Source organism: Lepus europaeus, chromosome 3 (genome assembly GCF_033115175.1).
Source record: "Lepus europaeus isolate LE1 chromosome 3, mLepTim1.pri, whole genome shotgun sequence".
Taxonomy (NCBI): Eukaryota; Metazoa; Chordata; class Mammalia; order Lagomorpha; family Leporidae; genus Lepus; species Lepus europaeus.
The window spans coordinates 106,514,377-106,538,173 of NC_084829.1; the positions used below are offsets into that span (position 1 = coordinate 106,514,377).

At 49.2% G+C, this 23,797-nt stretch overlaps 1 protein-coding gene across 2 annotated transcripts in view; it reads left to right on the forward strand.

Annotated features, from left to right (window-relative positions):
- The window catches only part of FOXO3 (forkhead box O3), a 114,951-nt gene that overhangs the window by 81,589 nt on the left and 9,565 nt on the right, over positions 1 to 23,797 (forward strand). The window contains exon 3 of one of the 2 annotated variants that reach the window (XM_062186581.1): positions 15,185 to 16,620. The exons of the other annotated variant lie outside the window; for it this stretch is intronic. Coding sequence (XP_062042565.1) covers positions 15,185 to 16,585 — 1,401 coding nt within the window. The 3' untranslated portion in view covers positions 16,586 to 16,620. The remainder of the gene's footprint in view (positions 1 to 15,184; positions 16,621 to 23,797) is intronic. 2 annotated transcript variants of the gene reach the window in all.

Sequence of the window (23,797 nt, forward strand, 5' to 3'; positions counted from 1 at the left end):
CTGCCCTGCCAGCCTGAGGCACTGGAGGATAACAGCGTCCAGCCTGTGCACATGCTTTCCATGAAAAGTGCTCTCAAAGGCCCAATGGGCTGAGACCCGCACTACGGAGGGGGAGGGGAGGCACATAAAGGCCTCTCTTGCTGAGTGTTTCTGTTGCATTATCTGAATGTGTTCAGAAACCTCTGATTAAATAATTAATACTTGGAATGTTGTGATTCAACATTTTTCTTATAAGTTTATTATATGCAAAAGGAAAGAGAATACACACAGCTAATGAGTGCAGAAAGGTGAAGCTGTAAGGCGAGTCCTAAACATAAAGTTGCTGGCAGGATTCGATTTGGCTGTGTTTGATGTACATCCCAAATTTGACAGTGAGTTGCTCTCACCTCAAAGGTGTCTAGAGAACATATGTCGCTGTAAAAAGTGCTCGAGGAGGGCACTGTTGAGCCACACAAGGATGCCCGCATCCCATGCTGGAATGCTAGTTCAAGTCCCAGCTACTCTGCTTCCAATTTTGCTTCTTGCTTATGTGCTGGCAAGGCAGAAGATAATGGCTCAGGTGCATGGGTCTCTACTACCCACTTGGGAGAACTGGATGGAATTCCAGGCTCCTGGCTTCAACCTGGCCCAGCCCAAGCTGTGAGAGGCATTTGGGAAGCGAACCAACAGAACATAGAAACATAACATAGAACGACATTAAGACTGAGAGTTGTGCTTTTCTTAGCTATATAACTGCCCTGTTTCTTTCTTATGTGATCTTATGTGGCTTTTTTGTATTTTATGCACCTTTCCCCTCCCAAGAAATATTTTAACAGTCAGGTAAAAGGACAGAAAAGCCACAGGACTTTTATAGTATACAAGCGATATCTAAATTTTACACCTTGCTCTTCTATTTTTAGACCTCATCTATAGATGTAGATAAGCAAATTAAAACCTACTTAGTAAGAACGCTTCAGTGTAGCTTAAATTGTTGTTTTTAAAAACGGTGGATTTTGCCAAATTCTTTTGGCAACTACCCTGGACTGCAAGCACTGGAAATTGATCACTTGCAAGTTGTTTCTCAGAGTTCCTGATTTCTGCAGCCCTTGCCAACCAGCCCCGGCTGGGGTCCCTGGATAAGGCTTGTATCTGCAGTGCCTGCGCCGGTGACCTGCTGCCAAAGTGGAGTGCGTTGATGCTAATTTATCCCTGATGTGTGCATTCTTCTTCCATGCATGTTCACAAATAGCATCACAGCAAATTAACATAATTTTCTGATTGATGTATGGAGTGGAGTAACCCAAGAAAGCTTGTTGTGTTTGGTGGCCAAAAAAACCACACAGTGTGAGCTGAGTGGAACCACTGGCTCATTTTATAGCTTTCTAATTGATAATTATTTCTCAAAGAGCACATTATGTGACCATGTGGCAAGCATCCAGTATCGTTCCAGAGGCAGTGCACGTGAGGCTGCCTGCGAACACCATGGTAAATACACCCCTTTGGCCAAAATGGAAGTAGGTTATCCAAGAGGAAAGGGAAGGGAAAAGAAAATACCAGCTCCCACTGTGCCAGAACACGGCTGGCTTAAGTCAGTGCTTCAGATCGTGGCGTGCGGAATCTTAGAAGGCTTTTCTATTTCATAGCAAAGGCTCCTGGTTCATAGTTAATAAGTTAGAGAATTAACTCTCTTCTTTGAGAAACGTGGAGCCATATATAAATACATGTTGCATGTGGTTGCTATTAGTTCAGGGAGCTGCCTGATCTATTTCCTTTTTGTGGGTCTGAACTTGCTAAATGCTGTCAGGGGAGTGAAGGAAATTTATGTGGGAGAGCTAAAGTGGAAAGAGGAGAGAATTCCAGGTTTCTACAGACATGGAGCGTTCCAGTCACTGTGGTGAGGGCTAAGCGCTGAAAGGATTTCTACCAAGGTTAGATTGAGGTCAGCCCCACTGAGGAGAAATTCTTCCCCGTGAGAGTGGCCCACGGCTCCACAGTGGAGACCTGGACCCTGCACAGACTCGACTGATGTTACCCTGAGGATTGCCTTGACGTGGCCAGGGAGGCGGGGAGTGCCAACACGTGACCTGCTGTGTGTGGTAGCAGAGGGAGGTGAGAAGGCAGCCTGCTCCTGCTGCTCCCGTTCTTCACAGGCCAACCTCAACACTGAGCAGGATCAGAAACCGACAGTGAGTGATGCAGGTGAGACCCGGCAGAGAGGCAGTATCTGGGTACCTCCCCTCAGCGCCGACACACACACACACACACACACTCCATTAATGGGTTATTATCATAAAGCGAACATTCTGGGTACCTCTCATGCCTGGTGGCCCTTTTCTTTTATCCGATTATCTTGGATTCCTTCTCCTTTATAAAGGACTAGAGGAGAAAGTTGGCCAGATACCTAGCTCGGTTTCATCTTTACAGTTAGGGAAGTATTAGCGGTTTGTCAGGTGAAGCAGCAGACCATCAAGAACTGCAAGGGTCTGAGACTGACCCTGCCCAGCTCAGGGCTCTGGGGCACGCAGCGTGGGCAGTAGTGTGGTTTTCATCAGTTCCCTTCTTGCCCTCACATCCCAGGGGGTGACACATTGGACGCAGGTTGATGCCCGCACACGTCATGCAGGCAGCGTGTCTCCCTCGCTTTGAGGGAGACACTGTCTCACAAGGCTGTTTGCTCTGCCCGTGCCGACCTGCTTGGAAGATGTTCCAGATCACAGGGCCACTCATACTGTGCTTGCAAGAACACAGAAACGCAAGAGCTCCGTGGAGAACTGTCTCCAACGCGCATTCGTTACCATTACAAGAAACTGGTACCCCACTTCCCTTTCTGTCCTCCAGTTCACATCATAGCTCAGCTGTCTTGCTTACTTTGAAAGGCTGCTGAGGTCATAGCTATTTGAAAGAACCAGAGGGATTTGTTTCTGAAGAAGCAGCGAATAATATTGGGGTCATGTTGTCCACATGATGCCTCAGAAGGCTGGATGTGTGTTGCTTGAAGAGACCTTTGAACCTGAAAATGGCTCAGCGATGTCTGCCCCCTCCCTGTGTGTTCTTCCTGCCTTGCCTTGATGTGAAAGGATCACTCTCACACTCCGTGTGTGCAGTGAGTGGTGAGTTAAGCCTTGGATAGACTCACTACCCAGTCGCCCTGAATCGTGCCGTCACCCCACACACGTTGCCTATTAGCGAATGAACAACCTAAGGAGAGAGCCTTGGAAACTTCTGGGATGATGGGCCCCAGGAAGTCGAGGGAGAAAAATCTAAGGGCTAAACCTAAAGAGTTAGAGTCAATCAAGGAGGTAGGTACAAGGCCAGGGGTCCTGCACCCCCAGGAATGGCCTTGGACAGCCAGCAAGTAAGGGGACCAGTGAGCCTGGAACCCTGTGCTACCTGCTGTTTGAGGAGTGGACCCACCCCTCAGACCTCCCCATATTCTGGCCCTCTGTGCCTTAAATACTGAGGCTCTGGAACAACTGCCTCCCAAATTCCTTTAGCTCTTGAAGCTCCCAGTTACAGTCATTTTCCATTTCTTCTGTATGTTCAGCTTTTATCATCTCTCATGTGACTCTCCTTACCAGTTAATATTATCCCTCCAGCCCTGTGGGTGATAGACATTACACTACCGATACTGGCATTTCCAGTTTCTTAAGTGCTTTCAAGCTTACCTAGCACTGCACATGAAGTAGATAAAAGCTTAGTATACAGCAGTGCTCAAATACTGCATTCCTGCTGTGGCCTTTAGACAAGCTGTGATGCATCCCATGTGTGTTGAATCTGCTTCATTCAGCCTAGTTTAGGGAGCAGTGCTAATGTTCACGTGCACATTAGGGACCAGCCTAGATCTTAAGTCAAATTGCAGGGGTACCTAAGTGGTGGCTCAGGGGAGGCTTTTCCAGGAAAAGAGAACGAGTGCCTGGTTCCTCGGTCTTCTCCTGATTTGATCATTTTGTGTGGACTTTGAGCAGTCTGGTGCTCACCTCAGTGTGTAATTGGCACCCAGGAGTGTCCTAGAAGACATGGTTGGTTCACTTTGCATTTGGCAATATCATTATATCGGCCATCAGCCACTTCTGCACCCTGTGGTTTTAAACAAGAAAAAAATCTTGCAAAGCCAGTACAGTGGAATATGCGCAGATAAAGTTAGAGGGAAAAGAAGGCAGATCAATTTGCTGAATTTCAGAGGAGCGTGGAAGGGACAGAAAAGCTGGCCTCGGTCATGTTGCAGAATCTGTTGTAGTCTTGATTCCAATAAAGAAAAAGTCTGCCGGTTGTTGTGTTTGCAGTAGCCAACAGGCGATGCGCTGGTAGGCGGCATTTATTTACTCTCTCTGATTCTTTCACCAGTAACACCTTGATGTATGGTGACTATTAAGATAATTAACACTGACATTTGGAAGGCAGACTGCTTCCAGCTGCATGTACACTTGTCTGTTTTGTAAATACCAGTCCCAGTTTTTCCCTTGCCTAGCTGAAAAACGTGTCTCCATCCATCCTACTCTTTGCAGGGTGTGGGCCTGTGCATAGCTGGTTAACTGTGCCCACGCACTGGCATGTGTTTCAGAGCTACCAAAAAAAATTGATTGCTCTTTAAATAGCATGGGGGAGAAAAACGGGTTTTCTGAGCCATAACCTCTGACGAGCTGGAAGCCATTGCGTGTGTATGGGTGATGCTAAAGCCAGTGAGTTTCCTGTGAAGGAAGGAATTGTAAACTAAAAACCAAAAAGCCGTTTTCCTGGATTTTAGATGTCAACTCTGAAGCTGTTGGATTCACCCACTCAGCACCTCCACACCCATCCCTTCAGTGTGCTCGCATTGTCAGTGATTTGTATTTCCGCAGGTTTTGATGCCAGAAGACAAATAATAAAATAGCATGCATATGCAGCCTGAAAGCAGTTTTCTCCCAGTTTTTAGTTGAGGTTAAACAGAAGCCTCCTGATCATGTTGTCAGTTGGCAGGCAAGAGGCATCATATTTTAAGATTCACATAGTTTTAAAGCAAGCTAATCCATTCTGGCTCAATAATAAACTAATTACACGTTTTAAATAGTATGGAGCTGAGTCCCTGTTTCAGATTAAGCCTCGTAATAGCAAGGTCCAGGCACTCACAGACATTTGTCTGATGACTCTGGCTGGAGGATCCATTGCGTGGTGCCAGCTGTTTGAAGGCCTGTGGCAGGCCTGCCAGGCACAACCAGGTACTGCCGGCCCAACTCAGTCCCAGGCTACCTCTGAGCGCAGGGGCTGCCAGACGAGCCACTGAGCAAGGCCTGGCTACTTCGTGGTTTCTTCACAGTCATGTCTGGTCATTCCCAAAAAGCGGGGATTCCAGGCTGAGTTAGGGTATGCTGGGAGTGACCCTTATGGAGTATGTCTGAGAAAAAAGCATCCATTCTGAAGCGGTTAGCTTTGGCAGATGGGCAGATCTGGTACCCACAAGGCCTGCTTCGTGACCTGTCAGCCCCTCCCCTTTCGTAATCCCAAGGAACCATGTGCCCAAGATCTTGCCGTCGTCAAAGCTTCGTGTTTCCTCGTCACCTGTATGACCTTCCCTCCTTGGCCAGTGCATTGACTTCAGCAGGAAACGTGGTACTGTAGTGAGATTTTTGCCTTTCAGAGTTAACCTCAGGCCTGATTCCTACCCCTGCAGCCTGCTAGACAAGTTGTTTAACCTTTCTGCACCTTGGTTTCCCCTGACAGGCTACTGTGAACATACAGTGAGATGAAGTTTGTTGAGCACAAGGCAATGGCTGTGGTAGGCACCAAATAGCATTAATTTCCTTCAGATTGCAGATGGAGTTCCCTTGCTATCTGAGTGCTCACTGGGGGAAGCCTTGCACTCAGGGTTGGTTTCAAATGAGCCTCTGAGGACTCCGAGCCAATACTTGTTCCCAAGTATTGGGGGCCCCGCGGCACCCCAGGACAGGCAAGCGGTCAGCTCTTTGTCGTGGGCGGATCAGCAATGGCTTGTGCCAAGGCCTTGCTCCATCTTACAATTTCTCGTTATAGAAAACCATAAGCCTACTTGTTAAAATACATAGATCTTGTTTTGGGAAATCGGGTTGCATAACTAGAGTTAACATCCAGAACAAGACTAGCCAACTTTTTAAAAGAATTTTTAAATTTATTTTCATTTTATTTGAAAATCAGGCAGCCAGGACAGAAACAAGAGATCTGCCATCTGCTGGTTCATTCCCCAAATACCTGGAACACGAGGTCAAAGCCAGGAGCCCCAAGTCTCCCATGTGGATGGCAGAGGCCTAAACACTGGAGCCATCGCCCACTGCCTCCCAGATGCATGGACAGGAAGCTGGATCTGAAGACTGGGACTGAACCGAACCAGCACTCCAATATGGGGTGCAGGTGCCCCAAGCAGCAGCTTAACTTGCTGCGCCACAGCACCTGCCCCTGTTCCTGTCCAGTTTAAAGCAATCTAAATGCTACTTCAGGTTTCACAATGGAGGCTAAATTCTGTGTTCACTCATGTGAAGATTAATTGTTATCATTTCATCACATCTCTTTTTAAAAGCATAATTCAGGTCTGTTTTGTAACTGCTGCCCTCCCTTCCCCTAAATCACTGATTAAACAAAATTTATTTTTGAGCATCTACCATGCACCAGGCCCCAAACTGGGTGCAAAAGCTGTAATAAGACATCTGGCTTAGAGGAGCTCAGATAGGTGCCTTAAGAGACTGCCTTCTGTTCTTCAAGTTACAAAGCAAGAAGCCTGAAGTGGAATAGGGCGCCTGGGATAAGTATTATCTACTCTGTCCCTTCGGCTGGTGTGGAGATCCAGATGCCGGGGCTGATGCTGCATTTCCAGGTTTGCCCTCACTCCCACACCTCGAGGCCCCGAGCCCTGAGTGGTCTCAGCTGTGCTGCCACACTAGCTGGTGAATTCACCTGGGACCCTGTGGCTCGCTGTTCCTCAGCTCCCATCACTGTAAAGTCAGGGTTACTGTCTCCCAGCACAAGAGAGTCCCAGCCCTCTTTTCCTGTCCTCCTGCCCTGAGTGCTTGTCTGATATCCTGAAAAGGATTCTGCTCTCTGATGCGTCGTGCCTGGGTTCTGGGTGTGTATCTCTAATGCCCTTCTCTTCTCCCCATTTCCATACACTGGAAAGAGGTGTTGCCTGATTGATTTTTTAAATCTAGGTGAATATTAGGTTAATAATAAAACTTCCAGCTCTTTGCAGAGTCAGTTTCAAGAATGTTCTGTAACTGCGTGGCTTTTTCAACTCTTTGAGGCACCAAAAAACAGTGGTTTGGCCGACTGTGGGACCTCAGAAGGGACTTTCAGTAGAGGGTGTTTGCCCAGTCCCTTGCTGGAGGAGAATCATTGCAGTAACATCAGAGGGGAAGCTCAGAGAGAGGGAGCAGAGTGGGCCAAGCAGAGCAGTTTTCCGGGGACTTGAAAAGCCGCCCGGCTGCCTGCCCTCAGCTGCTGCGGCCTGAGTGTGTGGGGCGATGTGGGGGAGGGGCAGGCGCTGCAGGGAGTGGGTGTGGGCAGAAGCTGCAGGGCTGCCAGGGTTCGCTGTGTGCCGGAAGTGCAGGTTTGGCTGTGAGGAATGGAATGTTCCCTCCTGCCCTCCAAGAGCAGAAACAGCTGTGGAAGAGCTCAAAAAGATTGCTGGAAAAATAAAGATTAAAATGAGAAAACCCAGCAGCATGGCAATATAGCATAGCCATGGTGTGTGTGTGTGTACTGTTTAAGAGAACTTTTTTGCCATCTAGAATTTCTTCTATTGGAGGCAGGAAAAGTTGCCCAGCACCTCCCCCCACCCCTGGAAAACCTAGGATTGTTTGGACAGTGAGTGGATTCCTCATGGTTATTATTTTATTCCTCCTAATGAGGGACCAGAGCCTGTCACTTGCCTACTGCATAAAAACTTAAATGTTTAGTTTCCAAAGGAGATCTCTGTGGGTAGGAGATTATTGTCAACAAATTTAACAGGAAGTCTTGTTTCTAGCTGGAAATTTAGTCCTTCATCCAAGTTCTTGACAACATTTATTTTAGATCTTTTTTTAATAAGGCCTGTCCCTTAATAGTTTAACATTTCGAGAGTTTTAGACAAGAGTAAGAATGGAGCTCGTCTGGAACTTGTCTCACACATCAGAGTTGGGTGTTCAGTTCTTTGTGTGGAAGTTTATTTATGCTTCCTTCTCCATCTGAAAGCCTCAGTCGTTTGTTGTTTTGCCATTATAGCCGATATTACATCTAAAATAAAAATCTTCTGACTTAAAGCCTATATTATGCTGTTACACTCTGTGTACTTACTTTTAAGCAACATGTTCGTCCCAAAGTAGATCAAATCCAGACAAGAATAGGCAGCTAGACTCCGGCCCAGTGGCTGTCCGAGACAGCCTGTATCAGTTCCTGTGTCCTCTCCCACCCATGGCTGTGCTGGAGCATCCAAGGACAGTGCAAGGTCAAGGAGCCCTTCCCCCTGCATCTTCACTTTCTACGAAAAAGCAGATTCTGGCTTCAGTTATCTGGAAAATTGATCTAGTTCCCATTTTACGCAGTATAATGATTACAGCTTTCCTCTCCGACCGCAGTTCTCACCCTTGTCTTCTAAATGGGGGGAACTTGGACTTGAATGACAGCACTGTGCTGTGCCACCAGACCTGGGGAGACTGGGAATCATCAGGTTTTGGAACCAGATTCTCAGTGACTGGAAACATTGAGGGGGAAATTCCGGTGGTTCCCGGCCCTCATTACATACCAGAATACTGTGGAGCTTTGAAAACCATACCTGTGCCCAGGCCTTCCACCACTTGAATCGAGAGCTCTAGGAGTAGGGAGGGTTTAAAGCCTCCCCGGTGTTTCCAGTGGGCAGCCAGGTGATAACCACTACTGAAGCAAGATCGAAGCACCAGCCTGGAGACCTGCCTGGGACTGTCCTCCTAAGCCGGGGGCACCCGCCCAGACCCTGCCCTGAAGCTGTCTCTTGGCCTCACTCGCTCTGGCGCACAGGCCTCTGGGGCTCTCTGGGACTCCGGTGGTTTCCACGGGGCCGGTCACATGACCGCTGTCACCTGCGGCTTAGCAGAGGCCTGTGTTAGAATTCAGACATTCGGCAGCCTCATTCTGAATCACCAGTGCCCACGAGGCAGGCAGCGAGACCCACTTGAAACGCCGGTCCAGGACGCAGGTGGATGAGCACTGTGTTTAAGGGGACACCTGCTAAGGACCGAGAGAGGCCTACAGGCGGCAGGCTGCCTCCTGAGTTGCCAGTCACAGCCCATCTTGCTACTCTCCAGGCAGCTTGAAAAAAGAAAGGGGAGGTGATAGTCTTTTTTTTTTTTTTTCCCTTAAAAAAATGGAGGGAAGGGCTTGCTTTTAAGAGTTAAATTGCATAACTCCTTTTTATTTTTAAAGTGAGTAGATTTCTTGTTGCTGTTGCTGAGAAAGATAAATTGATACCACATGTTGCTTCCAGACAGAAATCTCTGTGTTGCAGGGGAAGCACACGCAGCTGGTGTCTGGGTTAGTGGACAGTCTCCACAAGGTAAACACTGTGGAAGGGGCCTGGGCCCACCGAGGGTTGTGATGGTTGAGAAAGGACCAGTTACTCTGCACTGGCGGAGCGGCTTTCAAATACTTTTGTAAAAAGTTCGAACTCCTTTCCCATAAGGCACTGCCCCTTCACCTTCTGGCTTAAAGTACAGGATGCCCGGAAAAAAGTCAGTTCACGTTTGTGATGCTTCCATGTGCAGGAACCAGCAGCTGTCCAGGGCTGCTTTCATGCTTGGCGCTCCACCGAGCACCAGTTTGCATGCAGAGCTTTTTTTCAATCTTCCCAGAGAACCTGGAGAAACTGTTTTTGTCCCCATCTCTTTGAGCAGTGATACGGGGCTGAGTAACCTGCGCAGGGTTGCAGGCGAGCGTTACAGCCAGACTTCCACCATGGAGCAGCTGACAGCAAGGAACGGCACATTGCCTCCCTCCATGGGCCACTTGAAAACTGCATGTGTGTCACCACTTTGCAAATCGCTGGTGGGATCTTTTTATTATGATGATGATTTCAGGCAGCTTCTTTCTGACACCTGATCTGTTTTGGATCCATCTGTCTTTACAACCAACTGCCATATAGGTAGGGACCCTGGACACGTTAGCCTTAGCAATAAATGCATCTTGCGATAGAAAACTATATGTTATAGCAAGGAAAAAAAAAAAAACCCTCATTTACAGGTTCTGGTAAGTTTAGTCATCGTTACGCTAGTGTCTTCGAGGTGGACCAGGCAGTGGCCCACACGATGCAGTCACCATGACCGTGAGCTGTCACCTTCCTGCGCCTGCTACAGCAAACAGGGCTGCGGGTTACTGGTTCACTGCACCGTATGGGTTTCTGCCCCTGGCCCCTGGGCAGAACTTCGCTTCATTATAAACAGTTTTGTGAAAGAGAAGACTGACATAAATGAGAACAAGAAATACTCTTATTTCTGTTGTCCTTTCGTATGCATTTGTAACCGCGTTGTTTTAAGGGTTCTCCACACCATTTGGGGCCAAGTTGGGGAAAAGCTGATGTAGCTGTTCCTAGAGCTAAGGTCTTAGCTAGAGATGCATGCTTTCTCCTAAGGCAGCAGAATCTTGACTTCTAAATATTGGATCTCAATAAGCAGAGAACTATTGATGGCTTTGGGTTGGGGGTCGTAGTAAGGAAACATGAGGACAGGTGGCCTGCGCTGTAGCTGTAGAGGTCCCGGTTGGTGATTTGTACCTTACAATCTTGACGAAAGCATATGCCTAGTTCTTCGGCCGGTTAACTTTGGCCTGCCTCATGGGGTATTTCTAAATGTGCACCCAAATTTGGATGTGATGGGAAAAGTCAGTCTACTTCTATCCAATTCCCAATTCCCACACTAATGTACATTTTGAGAAACTTAAGACCGTATCAGTAAGATGATGCATGAATTAGTGGAGACCGTAGAATACGTTCACGTTCCTGTGATTGAGGTGGGAGAAGTTTTGTAGAAATCGTATCCCCATTCTTTGTTACCAGGGGAGGTGTGGGGAAGGAACATTACAGCTCTGAAATGTTTATTTGTTGTCTTTTCCTGCCTCCCTAAGGTTAGGGAAGGAAGCTAACCACCAGAATCCTGACCTCAGGAAAAAGCAATGCAGCATCTCTCTGGCATCTGACCTTGGCGTCTGCCCTGGGAATGGGCAGATAAGCCGACTGTGTTGGCTGTTGCCAGTGCCCCACTTTCAGCCGTGGACTTCCTAACTAGAAGGCCGGGCAGCCCGTGCTGCAAAAGCAGCACAGTAGTGGCACAGTTTCTGTTCATGCTGTCTTGGTTATGTAACTGGAAAAACCTGCCCGAGTGTTTTGTAGGTAATAAGCCTTGAGGAACGCATTCTGCCACTAATAAACCTCTGAGATGAGAGACCAGCCGAGATGGGACGCTGAAGCTAATCATGCGTTTACTAAGTTGGACTTTGTGTCCGATTCTGAGAGCAGCTAACGTGGGACATGGGTCCCCTCCTGGAATGAGTGTGGTGGTGGCTGCCTTCCCTAAAGGAAGCCACACATGTGCTGCAGAGCCAGCTCGTGCTTTTGAGTGTACTCTTCTCAGAGAGAGGCTGCTTTTTTTTTTTTTTAAGGGTTTATTTATTTATTTTGAAAGTTACATCTTCCATTCACCAGTTCAATCCCCAGATGACCACAATGGCTAAGGCTGGGCCATGCCAAAGCCATCAGCCAGGAACTCCATCTGGGTCTCCTACATGGATGCAGGGACCCAAGCACTTGGGCCATCCTTCTGCTTTTCCCAAGTACATTAGCAGGGAGCTGGATCAGAAGTAGAGCAGCCAGGACAAGAACCGGTGCCCATGTAGGATGCTGGCATCGCAGGCGGCTTTACTTGCTACACCACAATGCCGGCCCCAGGCTTTCTTTTTAGAAGGTTCCTAGGAAAAAAAATTTTAAGGAAGGACAAATGAAATTATTACTACTACTTCATATGAAAAACAAAATTCCAGTAATAGGATTGTGTGCTTTTATATCCCTCTTCTTTCTGAAATGGTTGTTTCTTTAGATGTTAATTGTTAGCACAAATAGATGAAATTAACTTAAATAATTTGGTGGTGGGCCTATGAAAGGTTGTGGCAAAAGCCCTGGGTTAGTGTTGGGAAACAGTTTCAGTTTTGGTTCATGTAGGTGCCAGCTGTGGGACCTTGTGTTAAGTTATTTAATATCTCAGTCTGGGCCTTCATATGTAAAATGCAGTACTGACCTATTAACTGCAGGTTTATTATGCGGATTGGAGACAATGAATCTAAAACCTGCTGGTGCTGTCATCTGTCAGGCCCTCGCTGCTTCACCCTGGCAGTTAGGGATCTGGATGCATGGTCCTTCCCAGCCCTGACACTCTGTGCTTCTGGTCCTGGATGTGGTTGTCCCAGCCCTTTTTACCCTATGCCCTTCAACTCTTAATGTGTCTGAAAATCTGTGTGTAAATTTTAACCAGTTGTACCTTGCAATTGTATAAAATTATACACGTGTGTTATTGGAGGTTAGAGTCAAAGTAGTAGATGCCTATCAGAAAATCCATATGAGGCATTTTAGAGTTGTATACAATCTCTCTCTCTCTCTCTCTCTCTCTCTCTCTCTCTCTCTTGCTTTGGAATTAATATTCTTACAAAATATCATTCCCTAAACATTTTTAAGGAGGATGTGGCTGAATATAGCTGAATATTTACAACTGGTCTTCCTTGTTAATTCTGACTGTTGGTGTGGACCCTTCTCAGAATGGGCATAATTAGGGAGGGGTCCATATTGCCCCACATAGCATTTTTTCACCCAGAAGCTAAAGTTTTTGTTTAACATATCAAGTAATCTGAGTATGCACTTGCCTGCTTTCTGGACCCTGTAGAGTACATGATGATAAGAGCATGCTTCATACCTATTTCATAGAGAAAGTGTTTTTCTATTGATTTATTTGAGAGGCAGAGAGACAGATAAAGCTCCCACCTGCTGGTTTCATCCTCCAAATACCCCTGATGGCTGGTGCTGGGCCAGGCTGAAGCCAGGAGCCAGAAACTCAATCCAGGTCTCCCACATGGGTGGCAGGAGCCAAAGTATTTGAGTCATCACCTGCTGCCTCCCAAAGCGCACATTAGCAGGAAACTAATGGGAACAGAGCCCAGACTTGATCCTAGGCACTCTGCTGTAGGCATCCTAACCAGAGTCCTAACCACCAAGCCAAACACCCACCCCTACTTTTTAAATAAATGTAATTTCTGGACCTTTGGTGGAGATGCCATTATTCTTTTTAAAAACCACAAGAGTAAAGGGGTGTGGAATATGTAGTCTCCCGGGCAACGTGTGTTTCATCATACTCAGCACGTTGTCTATTTTCTTCTCTCAAATGGGTCTCCCTGGCAGTTGTAGGAATGCCAGCTTACGACCCGTGATTACTAATGCTCATTGCCCAGCCTGCACTGTAGTCCCATCTTACACAGGAAACACTTTTGAGTATTTTGGGTTATTTACTTACGGTAAAATCCTGCTGACTTTCTGTGTTTTAAAAACATTCTGGTAGAACACATGTATTTGTATCTTCTACATAAATACAGTTGGTGATTGCCAATTTTTTAAAAAATATGGTAGCTTTTAGGATTGTCCATGTTTAATATACAGCATCAGGCAATAAATAAAGCCTCATCTGGCCTGCAGGTGCTGTTCCAGATGTGGAGAATACCATCAGCTGCTCTTTTTCACTGAATATGAGGCACTTTAGGGATTAGAGTGGCCTGCCCCAGGCCGTGGGCACTCTCCCCCATGGACTCTGCTTTATAAGAGCGGTAGGAACATTCTGGCTTCCTAGCGTGACTGGCTTCAGGAGTGTATTATCATCCATCGCCCTTACGTCATCCCTGTCAGGGAGGGGTGGTTGGGAGATGATTAGGACCATAATGAAGACGGGCACTGCAGCTGCGGCAGACAGATAAGCGATTTGTTCAGGGTCACATGGTTGGTCAGCGGCAGAGACGGGGCCGAATCTGGGTCATCCGTCTCCAATGGCTGAGCCCACCACGTCGAGAGGAGGATGCTTGCAAGATGGGTGCAGCCATTAGAGTTGTAAGGGTGTTTTACCCTACTATTTTTTTAAAATCATAAACCTTTCATTTTAGAATAGTTTTACGTCTGCAAAAGTAGAGTGGCCAAGCTGCTGTGGAGTTCCCACATACCCAACATCACACAGTCCCCTGTTGTTAATCTCTTACAGGATGGCACACTTGTCTCGACTGTTAATACGGTCCCTTTCCTGTCCCAGAGCCTCAAGTGTCCCAGAGTCCACACCACTGCAGCTGGAGCCGCCCCTCCTGTCTCCTCAGGCAGCTCTTGGCCGTGACCGTTTTGAGGAGCACTGAACAGACATTTTGTGAATGCTCCTCAGTTGAGGTTTTGCTCATGAGTAGACGGGGCCTGTGGGTTTTGGAAGCAAGACCACAGAGGTCAATACCATTTTCACCACGTCCCATCAAAGGCGCACGTGTGCTGTCAGCAGGGTGCTGAGGCTGTGTGCACAGGCCTCTCTGCTGTCAGTCCCCCCCCCCCCCCCGCCCCCGTTCATATGGTACTCTGGGAGGAGCTGCTGAGCTCAGCCCATGGTGCTTTGCAGCGGGAGTGCAGCGGGAGACTTGCCTACCTTTTGTTGGCCCAAAAAGTCCTGCTCTATCATTCTTTTCTTAACGCCTGCTGGGTGTCACGTAATAAGGCATGAAGTTGTGGCAGGCTGAGATGGAGTGGTAGAAAGGGTGGGTAAAAATTTCGCACCAGTTCTCAACTCATGGAAGTAGGAAGAGGTGGCTGCTGCCCCTGGGTGCGTGGAGGAGGGGAGCAGAAGAGAAGTTAAGAGCCACCCAGGGGATAGGTTCCCTTAAGGAGCCAGAGGGTGGTTGCAAAGTGCAGGGAGGAAGTGGTGTGGTCATAAATTACAAGCGGGAACCCCAGTGTAGGAAGTAGAGTGCAAGCTAGGAAGTGGGGGGAGCAGCAGCGTTGCTCCTTCTCCAGGACACGAAGCCTTCCGTTTGATGTTTTGGAGAGTGGTGCAGCTGGTGGTCTTCTCAGTTAAGCTTTTTAAGCCCCTGGCCGTGAGAGGCGGCTTTTGCAAACGAGGAGTCTGCTGGACTGGGGGTTCTGAGCCCTCAGTTCTGGACCGACCTGGCTCACATTCTGCGTTTTCCTTCCCCTCTGCAGAACTCCATCCGACACAACCTGTCGCTGCACAGTCGGTTCATGCGGGTGCAGAACGAGGGGACGGGCAAGAGCTCGTGGTGGATCATCAACCCCGACGGGGGCAAGAGCGGGAAGGCGCCCCGGCGGCGGGCCGTCTCCATGGACAATAGCAACAAGTACACCAAGAGCCGCGGCCGCGCCGCCAAGAAGAAGGCGGCCCTGCAGACGGCACCCGAGGCGGCCGATGACAGCCCCTCCCAGCTGGCTAAGTGGCCCGGCAGCCCCACGTCGCGCAGCAGCGACGAGCTGGACGCCTGGACGGACTTCCGCTCACGCACCAACTCCAACGCCAGCACGGTCAGCGGCCGCCTGTCGCCCATCCTGGCGAGCACAGAGCTGGATGAGGTCCAGGACGATGATGCGCCCCTCTCCCCGATGCTCTACAGCAGCTCCGCCAGCCTGTCGCCTTCTGCGAGCAAGCCTTGCGCCGTGGAGCTGCCGCGGCTCACCGACATGGCGGGCACCATGAACCTGAACGACGGGCTGGCCGACAACCTCATGGACGACCTGCTGGACAACATCCCCCTGCCGTCGTCCCAGCCGTCACCCCCCGGGACGCTCATGCAGCGGAGCTCCAGCTTCCCCTACGCCGCCAAGGGCTCCGGCCTGGGCTCTCCGACCGGCTCCTTTAACAGCACGGTGTTCGGGCCGTCGTCTCTGAACTCCCTGCGCCAGTCCCCCATGCAGACCATCCAGGAGAACAAGCCAGCCACTTTCTCTTCCATGTCGCACTACGGCAGCCAGACACTCCAAGACCTGCTCACTTCAGACTCGCTCAGCCACAGCGACGTCATGATGACCCAGTCGGACCCCTTGATGTCTCAGGCCAGCACCGCTGTGTCTGCCCAGAACTCCCGCCGGCACGTGATGCTGCGCAATGACCCGATGATGTCCTTTGCTGCCCAGCCTACCCAGGGGAGTTTGGTCAATCAGAACTTGCTCCACCACCAGCACCAGACCCAGGGCGCTCTCGGTGGCAGCCGTGCCTTGTCGAATTCCGTCAGCAGCATGGGCTTGAGTGACTCCAGCAGCCTCGGGTCAGCCAAACACCAGCAGCCGTCTCCCGTCAGCCAGTCTATGCAAACCCTCTCGGACTCGCTCTCAGGCTCCTCCTTGTACTCAGCTAGTGCAAACCTTCCCGTCATGGGCCACGAGAAGTTCCCCAGTGACTTGGACCTGGACATGTTCAATGGGAGCTTGGAATGTGACATGGAGTCCATTATCCGTAGTGAACTCATGGACGCGGACGGGTTGGATTTTAACTTTGACTCCCTCATCTCCACACAGAACGTTGTTGGTTTGAACGTGGGGAGCTTCACTGGTGCTAAGCAGGCCTCATCTCAGAGCTGGGTGCCAGGCTGAAGGACCGCTGAGGCAAGGGGAAGTGGGCAAAGCAGGTCAGTGCCCAGTGTTTTGGTGGAGGTGATGGGCGGGGTGGGGGTAGGAGTGCCGGGGGGGAAGCCTGTCTTCTGTTTGCCTTGAACTTTACTCCACCTGGAGGCCCTCTCAAAGAGCCACCTGTTAAACCACACAGGGCGCTCCCCACAGCAACGCATAGGGACCCCTCCCCATGGTTTGCGGGGCTCAGAAACTTGCCTGCTAGTGAAAGCGCATACCGTGGAGACCCCTCGCTCCTTGTGTCCGTCCGTCCCGCTGGCCTGGGACACAGTCCCTCCACTTGATGGGTAGATGCATGAAAACAGAAGGCAAGGGAGAGGAAGCTGCTGGGAGGCTTGGGCCGTCCTTTAGGCTTAAAGACGTGCAGCCAAAGGACCTTCTCAGAAAGATGCTCGGGTCTAGCACTGCTGTTCTCAGTCTTTGCTGTTATGGATTCTTCCTCTTTTTTTTCTGGTGCAGTCATGATGTCCAGGTGCTTCTGTGGAATGTGGATTTCTGGATTCTTTTATATACAAATGTTTCAACCAGAAGGAAGAGATGTCGCATCATTCTCATCATAGTGCTAAGAATCCTTAGTTAGTGCTCAGGATCTAAGCATTTAGGAAAACAGAAGAATTAAGCTGAAATCACAAGTTTCTATGAGGGACATTTACTCACGGCTACCCCTTCTTCCCCAACCTGTAAATAGTTTCTGATTTCAAACAGATTGACATGTCAGCTGTGAGAAATGACAGGTTTTTTGTTTATTGTGGTTTTTAATGCTGTTGGAACCAGAAGGAGCAGGCACTGCGATGTGGTAAGAGATAAACTGGAATCAAGAGTTGGGGTTTTGGGGGCCTGGCATTGTGGCACAGTGAGTTAAGCCTCCGCCTGCAACACTGGCACCCCATACCAGAGCACTGGTTTAAGTCCTGGCTGCTCCACTTCCAGTCTGCCTACCTGGGAAAGCAGCTGATGATGGCCCAAATGTTTGGGCCCCTACTACCCACATGGGAGACCAGGATATGAAGCTCCTGGCCGCAGCCTGGTCCCACACCTGGCCAGTGAGGCTATTTGGGGAATGAACCAGCAGATGGAAGATCTCTTTCTCTTTCTTCCTCTATCACTGTGCCTTCAAATAAATAAAATGAATCTTAAAAAAAAAAAAAAAGAGTTGGGGTTTCAGTCCCACTTCATCTCATGCTGGCTGCCACTGTGGGTGTGTCACTTAGCCTCTGAGCTGTGAGTACGAGGATGGGATGGGCCTTTTTAGCGCAGTGGTTGAAACGCCACTTGGGGCACCCACATCCAATAACAGAGAGCTGGGGTTTGAGTCCTGACACGGCTTCCAATTCCAGCTTCTTGCTAATGCGCACCTGGGAAGTAGCAAGTGATGGCTCACATACTTGGGGCCCCGCCACCCCACATGGGAGACTCAGACTGAGTTCCTGGCTCCTGGCTGTGGTCTACCCCAGCCCCAGCTGTTGCAGGCCTTTGGAGAGTAAGCCAACAGGTAGAAGATCTTTCTCTGTCTCTCTGCCTTTCAAATACAATGAATGGAAGTAATTGTTTTTTAAGTGATACTAGTAGCCCCCCCATTACTTCTAAGGGTCATTGCCAGAATCAAGCGCCCCGAAGTCTGGGAGAGTACTGTGTGACACTGCAGTGGGCTGGAATATGTGCAGCACATCTAGGTAAACTTACAGCAGACAGGGAGCCCAGAGAGGCTGAGTAGTTTGCCCAAGGTCACACAACTGGACCCAGAGTCCGTATTTCTTAAATGGCTTGAACCATAGTAGTTCTTCCTAATTTTCCTAGAAATTGGGAAGTATTCAGAACGGGAGCCGGCAGAGCTGTAGTAGGCAAGCTTGCCCTTGAAACACTCCTCAAGAAGTAGGATGAACGCTGAGGTCTTCTGCCAGCAGCACTGCCCCCGACCCCCCCCACACACACCCCAGGCTGGAAGGGCTCGCCTCTGCCCTCTCTCCCTCCTTGTCCCTCCTTCATCCCCTCGCCTTCCCTCTGTTTTGTTTTTGTCTCAGCAAGCTGCTTCCCCCCTGCTTTGAAGGATATAAAAGAGAAGTAGAAGTCCTGGAAGTCTGGAGTCCGGAGTCACAAAACCCTCTCCTGTTGGACCCTCTGCTCCTGGTGAAGGAATTACAAGGGTCTCCCATGGGGAGCTCACTGAGCCTCCCTCCCCCCCCAAGCGCCAGGAGCCTGTGAGGCTACGCCTTCTCAGCCTTGCCAGGCAGACGCAGGCCCCCGTGGAATGCAGGCACATGTTCATTTTAGACCCTTAGGTATTTAGCTTTTAGAAGGCATGGTGTGTCTCCAGAACATGATAGTGACTTGTTAAGGACCCAGTAAGTTTTAGTTCAAGTGTAGTTCTAAGGAGATGCCCAAGCTCATCGGAAGGAACGAAATCAGAAAACGCACTGTCAGTTTTCGTCTGATTGTTCCAGCGAGTGTAGCTTTTCCTTTCCGTTAACCAGCAGACCATTCTTGTGTATGTGTAATTATATAAGATTATACGAAAGACCTTTTAAGGGAAATTAAGATACTTATGTGACAACCCATGGTTTTGATAGTAAGAAATTACTACTTTGGGAGTGATGCATTTTGTCAGGATGACCTGGTGGAACTTAGGGTCATTTAGTCACCTTTTCCTCAGAAGCTTGGGGGCAAGGTAGTTTTGAGAAGTTATTTCTTCAGTTAAAAATGAAAATTACTTTTCCTGCAGGTTCTCTGGCTCAGTAGGACACCAGAGGAAGAATGTCCCGAGGACAGTGGGGCCAAGGACAGAGCCTGGTTTTCGGGGTTTGGGAATCTCCCTTTTGTCTTAGAATGAATTGTTCCTCTAAACAGCCAGAAGCTCGCATGGCCCCAAGTGTATTTTTGTACTGTGAAATTTAACAGATAGCTATCAGTTGACTAAAAACTATTAAATATGCAAAACAGGCCTGAGGTCAGAATCTCACACATCTCACAAGTTAACCAAACTGCTGTAATGATTATCTGGGTTTGCCCTCCCTCCTGCCCCCCCCCCCCAGCTGTTTCCCAGACTGAGCCTGGCATGCTAGCAGGTCTGTGGCCCTGTTCTGCAGCCTTCCTGTGTTGTGGGTGGAGCAGTTCTGTCCAAGGGAGGACTGCAGTGCGCTGCTCCTCCAGTCAGCTGGGCATTTCACCCACGTCATCCGTTTCAGACACGTGTCAAAGTCCGCTGACCTGCGCGTCTGTCTGCAGAAGGAAAGATAGCCATACCTTTGTATGAGTGCCAGCTGCTGGGGTGTGTCAGGTGCTGTCGCCTCTCGGGGGCCGATAAGGCTGGATGCACATGCTTGCACGTGGCTGCAAGGCCAGCCCAGTGAGCCCTCTGAGGTCGGGCTTGTCCCTCACCTCACTGGGGGAGGGGCAGCAGCTTCAGGCTCACCTTTGGATGGCAGAAGATGCCGAAATTCACAGGCTCTCCCATGCCTCTTCATGTTTTGACCTGCAGAGACCCTGCTGAGAGCAGGCCAGGATTTAGCTTTGTTTATTAAACTACTTTATGATAAGGATTGGAAAACATCCTCCGGAGGGGTAGCTCTCTTCCTGTTTCTGCCACTGGACATGTCACTAATAAATCTCTGAGAATATCAAGTTCTTCCCTTGCTGTAAAGGGACAGAAGCAAGGTGCTTCGTATGTACAATTTTAAACTCAAAGCCCAGTGTTCTGTCTGTGTGTTGGCCCTAGTGAGGTGGTACATGACAAAATATAGAACCACTCTAAAGCAGCAGTGATGTGCTTGTGTGGGAACCCCGGAGGCCACTTCTCAGAAAGTGGTAAATGTTGGATACTTGCTTGATATTTGAGTGCTGCAATTCTATTATATTCTTAAAATTTATGTTGGAAGATAGGACTAACGCTGACCAACTACAGGTAACAGAGGAAGAGTCCTATTTTCCTCCTCCGTGTGGCTATTTCTGTTTTGGGGAATGTCACATATGGTAAACATACTGTAAATGTGGATCTATTATGTATTGCATGCAGGACATACCCTGTTATTTGCACTAGTGACTAGGTTCTTCAGTTACAGTGTGCTGACCAGAAGAATTCTGCTCTGCAGGGATCATCTGAACTGTCACTCGCAGAGGGAGTGACTGTCAGGGTCTTTTTAGTGTTGACTGTCAAGGAAAATTTCTACAGCTGTGAACAGGTGTTTTCTCTGTCAAGGCTGGTGCACTCCGCCCGTGCGTTATTTTTTCCCTGGAAAGCAGTGACGTCTAGCACCAAGGCTCCTCTTCCTGGGCCTGTGGGTTTTGCAGTGCACCTGCACTCTCCTCTGGGCAGCCCGCTAAGCACAGGGACAGAGCCTGAATGGCTCCTGTCTCAAGCAGTTGCGTTTATACGTGACTTTCTGCAAGCTCTCTTTTGGCCACAGAGCTTAGGCTGAGCATAAATAGATGGGTGAAAAATCACCAGGATCACCACTTGTAGTTCTTGTCCAGTTTAAGTTCCCATTGAATGCCATGCCCGCAATGCCCAGCAGTCAACATCTTGTAAATAGCATTCACTGTAAGTGGATCCTGCCCCCTGGGGACCACCTGTGCTCCTCACTGGCTTCACCTGGTGTATGGAGATGGGGGCCACTTCTGCACGGAGCTCCTTCTCAGTCTTGGGGCATGTGGCTGATGTTTGCAGACTGCTTTCTCTTCCCAGATTTGGAGACACATGTTTTTTTTATTTTCTTACCAAAATAGAGGTTGCCCACCTTGTAAAGACATCACCCACTCCACCCTGGTTTTGTCGATGTGTTGGTTTGATTTCAAAACATTGCTTTTCCCCCTTCCTCAAGTTGGTTTTGAAGTTTAAAGTTTCAGAAAGTAATGTGAATTGGAAATTTGTTTTGTGAATTAGTACCTAGAGGTCCCAAAGCCCAAAATGTTTTATTTATCTTTTAAAAAATTGTTTGAGGCCGGCGCCGCGGCTCAATAGGCTAATCCTCCGCCTAGCGGCGCCGGCACACCAGGTTCTAGTCCCGGTCAAGGCACTGGATTCTGTCCCGGTTGCCCCTCTTCCAGGCCAGCTCTCTGCTGTGGCCAGGGAGTGCAGTGGAGGATGGCCCAAGTCTTTGGGCCCTGCACCCCATGGGAGACCAGGAGAAGCACCTGGCTCCTGCCATCAGATCAGCGCGATGCGCCGGCCGCAGCGCACCAGCTGCCGCAGCCATTGGAGGGTGAACCAACGACAAAGGAAGACCTTTCTCTCTGTCTCTCTCTCTCACTATCCACTCTGCCTGTCCAAAAAAAAAAAAAAAAAAAAAAAATTGTTTGAAAGGCAGTGTTCCCATGGACTGGTTCACACTCTGGCTGAAGCAGGGGCTGGGAGCTCAATCCTGGTGTCCTACGTGGGTGGCAGGAACCCATTCCTTGAGCTAACAGCACTGCCTTCCAGAGTCTACACTGGAAGGACGCCAGTCAGGAGCCGGAGCTCAGCTTGGCCTCCAGCACTCCAGTGTGGATTGCAGGCATCCCAACCAGTGTTTTAACCGCTAGACCAACGGCCTGCCCCCATTAACAGTTTGATTTATTTATTGGATGGCAGAGTTAACAAGGAGAAGGAGGGAGAGACCGAGATCTTTCATCCACTGGTTCACTCCAAATGGCTTCAATGACCAGAGCTGGGCCAGGTTGAAGCCAGGAGCCTGGAACTCCATCCAGGCCTCCCACGTAGGTGCAGGGACCCTCGGACTTGGGTCATTTCCTACTGTTTTCCCAGGCGCGTTAGCAGGGAACTGGATCAAAAGTGGAGCAGCAGGGACTCGAACAGGCATCAGTATGGGCTGCTGGCCTTTTAGGTGGTGGCTTCACCTACTACACCACCTCCAGAGCTGACCCTCCGTTGTAAAGGATTGTCGGAGCGGTCCTAGCCTCCTGGCTTCAGTTCTGCTCGGGTGGGCCCTGGGGGGAGACCTCCCTTGCCTCTTCAGCTGCCCTGTAGCCTCCAGCCTGAGCCTGTCCCACTGATCGTGACCCTTCCAGGCCACCCCAAGCCACTCAGAACTATATTGTTGCTCCAGTGCCTCTGACAGCTTTCTTGGGAGCTTGGCTGCCACATACTAGCACGGTGCTAGCTATGGTCTGGCCTGGGAGCTCTGGGAAGCTAGAGCTTTCCTGGCTTATGTAACATAGCTTGAGGTTCAAAAAAAAAAAAGTCACTGTACCTTTAAGGTCTCTTCCAGTTCTAAGTTTGGTGAAAACCCAGAGCAAATAGGCTGTTCTCCAGGAGCTCTCCTAAAGCAGCAGCAGCCAGCCCCAGGCCTAAAGTGTGCCCCTCTGCCAAGAGCTGCTGGGATGCAGGTGTTTGTTTCTGTTTCTTTCTCTCCCAGCAATAGATGTGGACCTCACTGTAATTCTAGATTTTCTCTCTCTTTTTATTTATTTTTTGGTAACATCTTTTTTTTTTTTTTTTTTTTTTTTTTTTTTTTTTTTTTGTAAAATCCTTGACATCCATATATTAAAGGATGGGAATGAGTTGGTTGTGAGGTTTCCAAGGGTAATTCCAGTGTTTCTGAAGGATAGAACTTAAATTGCCAGTCTGGGTTTGATTGAAGGTTTGCATATCAGTGTGTCTTTTCTCTCTCTCCCTTCCCTCTCCCTCTCCCTCCCTGATGAAGGAAGTCTGGGCCTCAAGATGTTTTTGTTGTTGTTTAAGTATTCATATCTGTGTGGAGTGTTTGATTTGATTCCTCAGGGGAAATTGGTAAGCAGGAAGCAAAGGTCAGAGGGCGGAGTCTAAGAGTTCCAAGGTCAAAATCTTAAATTAATCCCCACTGAGCCTCCATTTGTATGTGTGGCACTGTAATTAATTGGAATTTCATGGGTCATCTACGTGTTCAGAAAGAGGCAGAAAGCATGGTTAGAAGCAGTCAGAAAGCACATGTGGCCTGAAAGAAGGTTCCTGTGCTTACCAGGAGAGGATGCCCAGCGGCTGGGGCGGGGAGCCGCAGCACTCAGCCAGCACGTGCAGGCGGGGGCCGGGCAGCAAGCTGAGGCCTACGGGCCCCCACAAACACAGCTGACCTCACTCCCAGAGTCTGCACACCTGGCAGAGCACCGACCTCAGAACAGGCTTCTGTCGCCGTCTGGGACCCACCCTCCAGTCCCTCTTTTCAGTTCCTCTTGGCCTCAATGCTTGCTTCTTGGCCACCTGTGTAT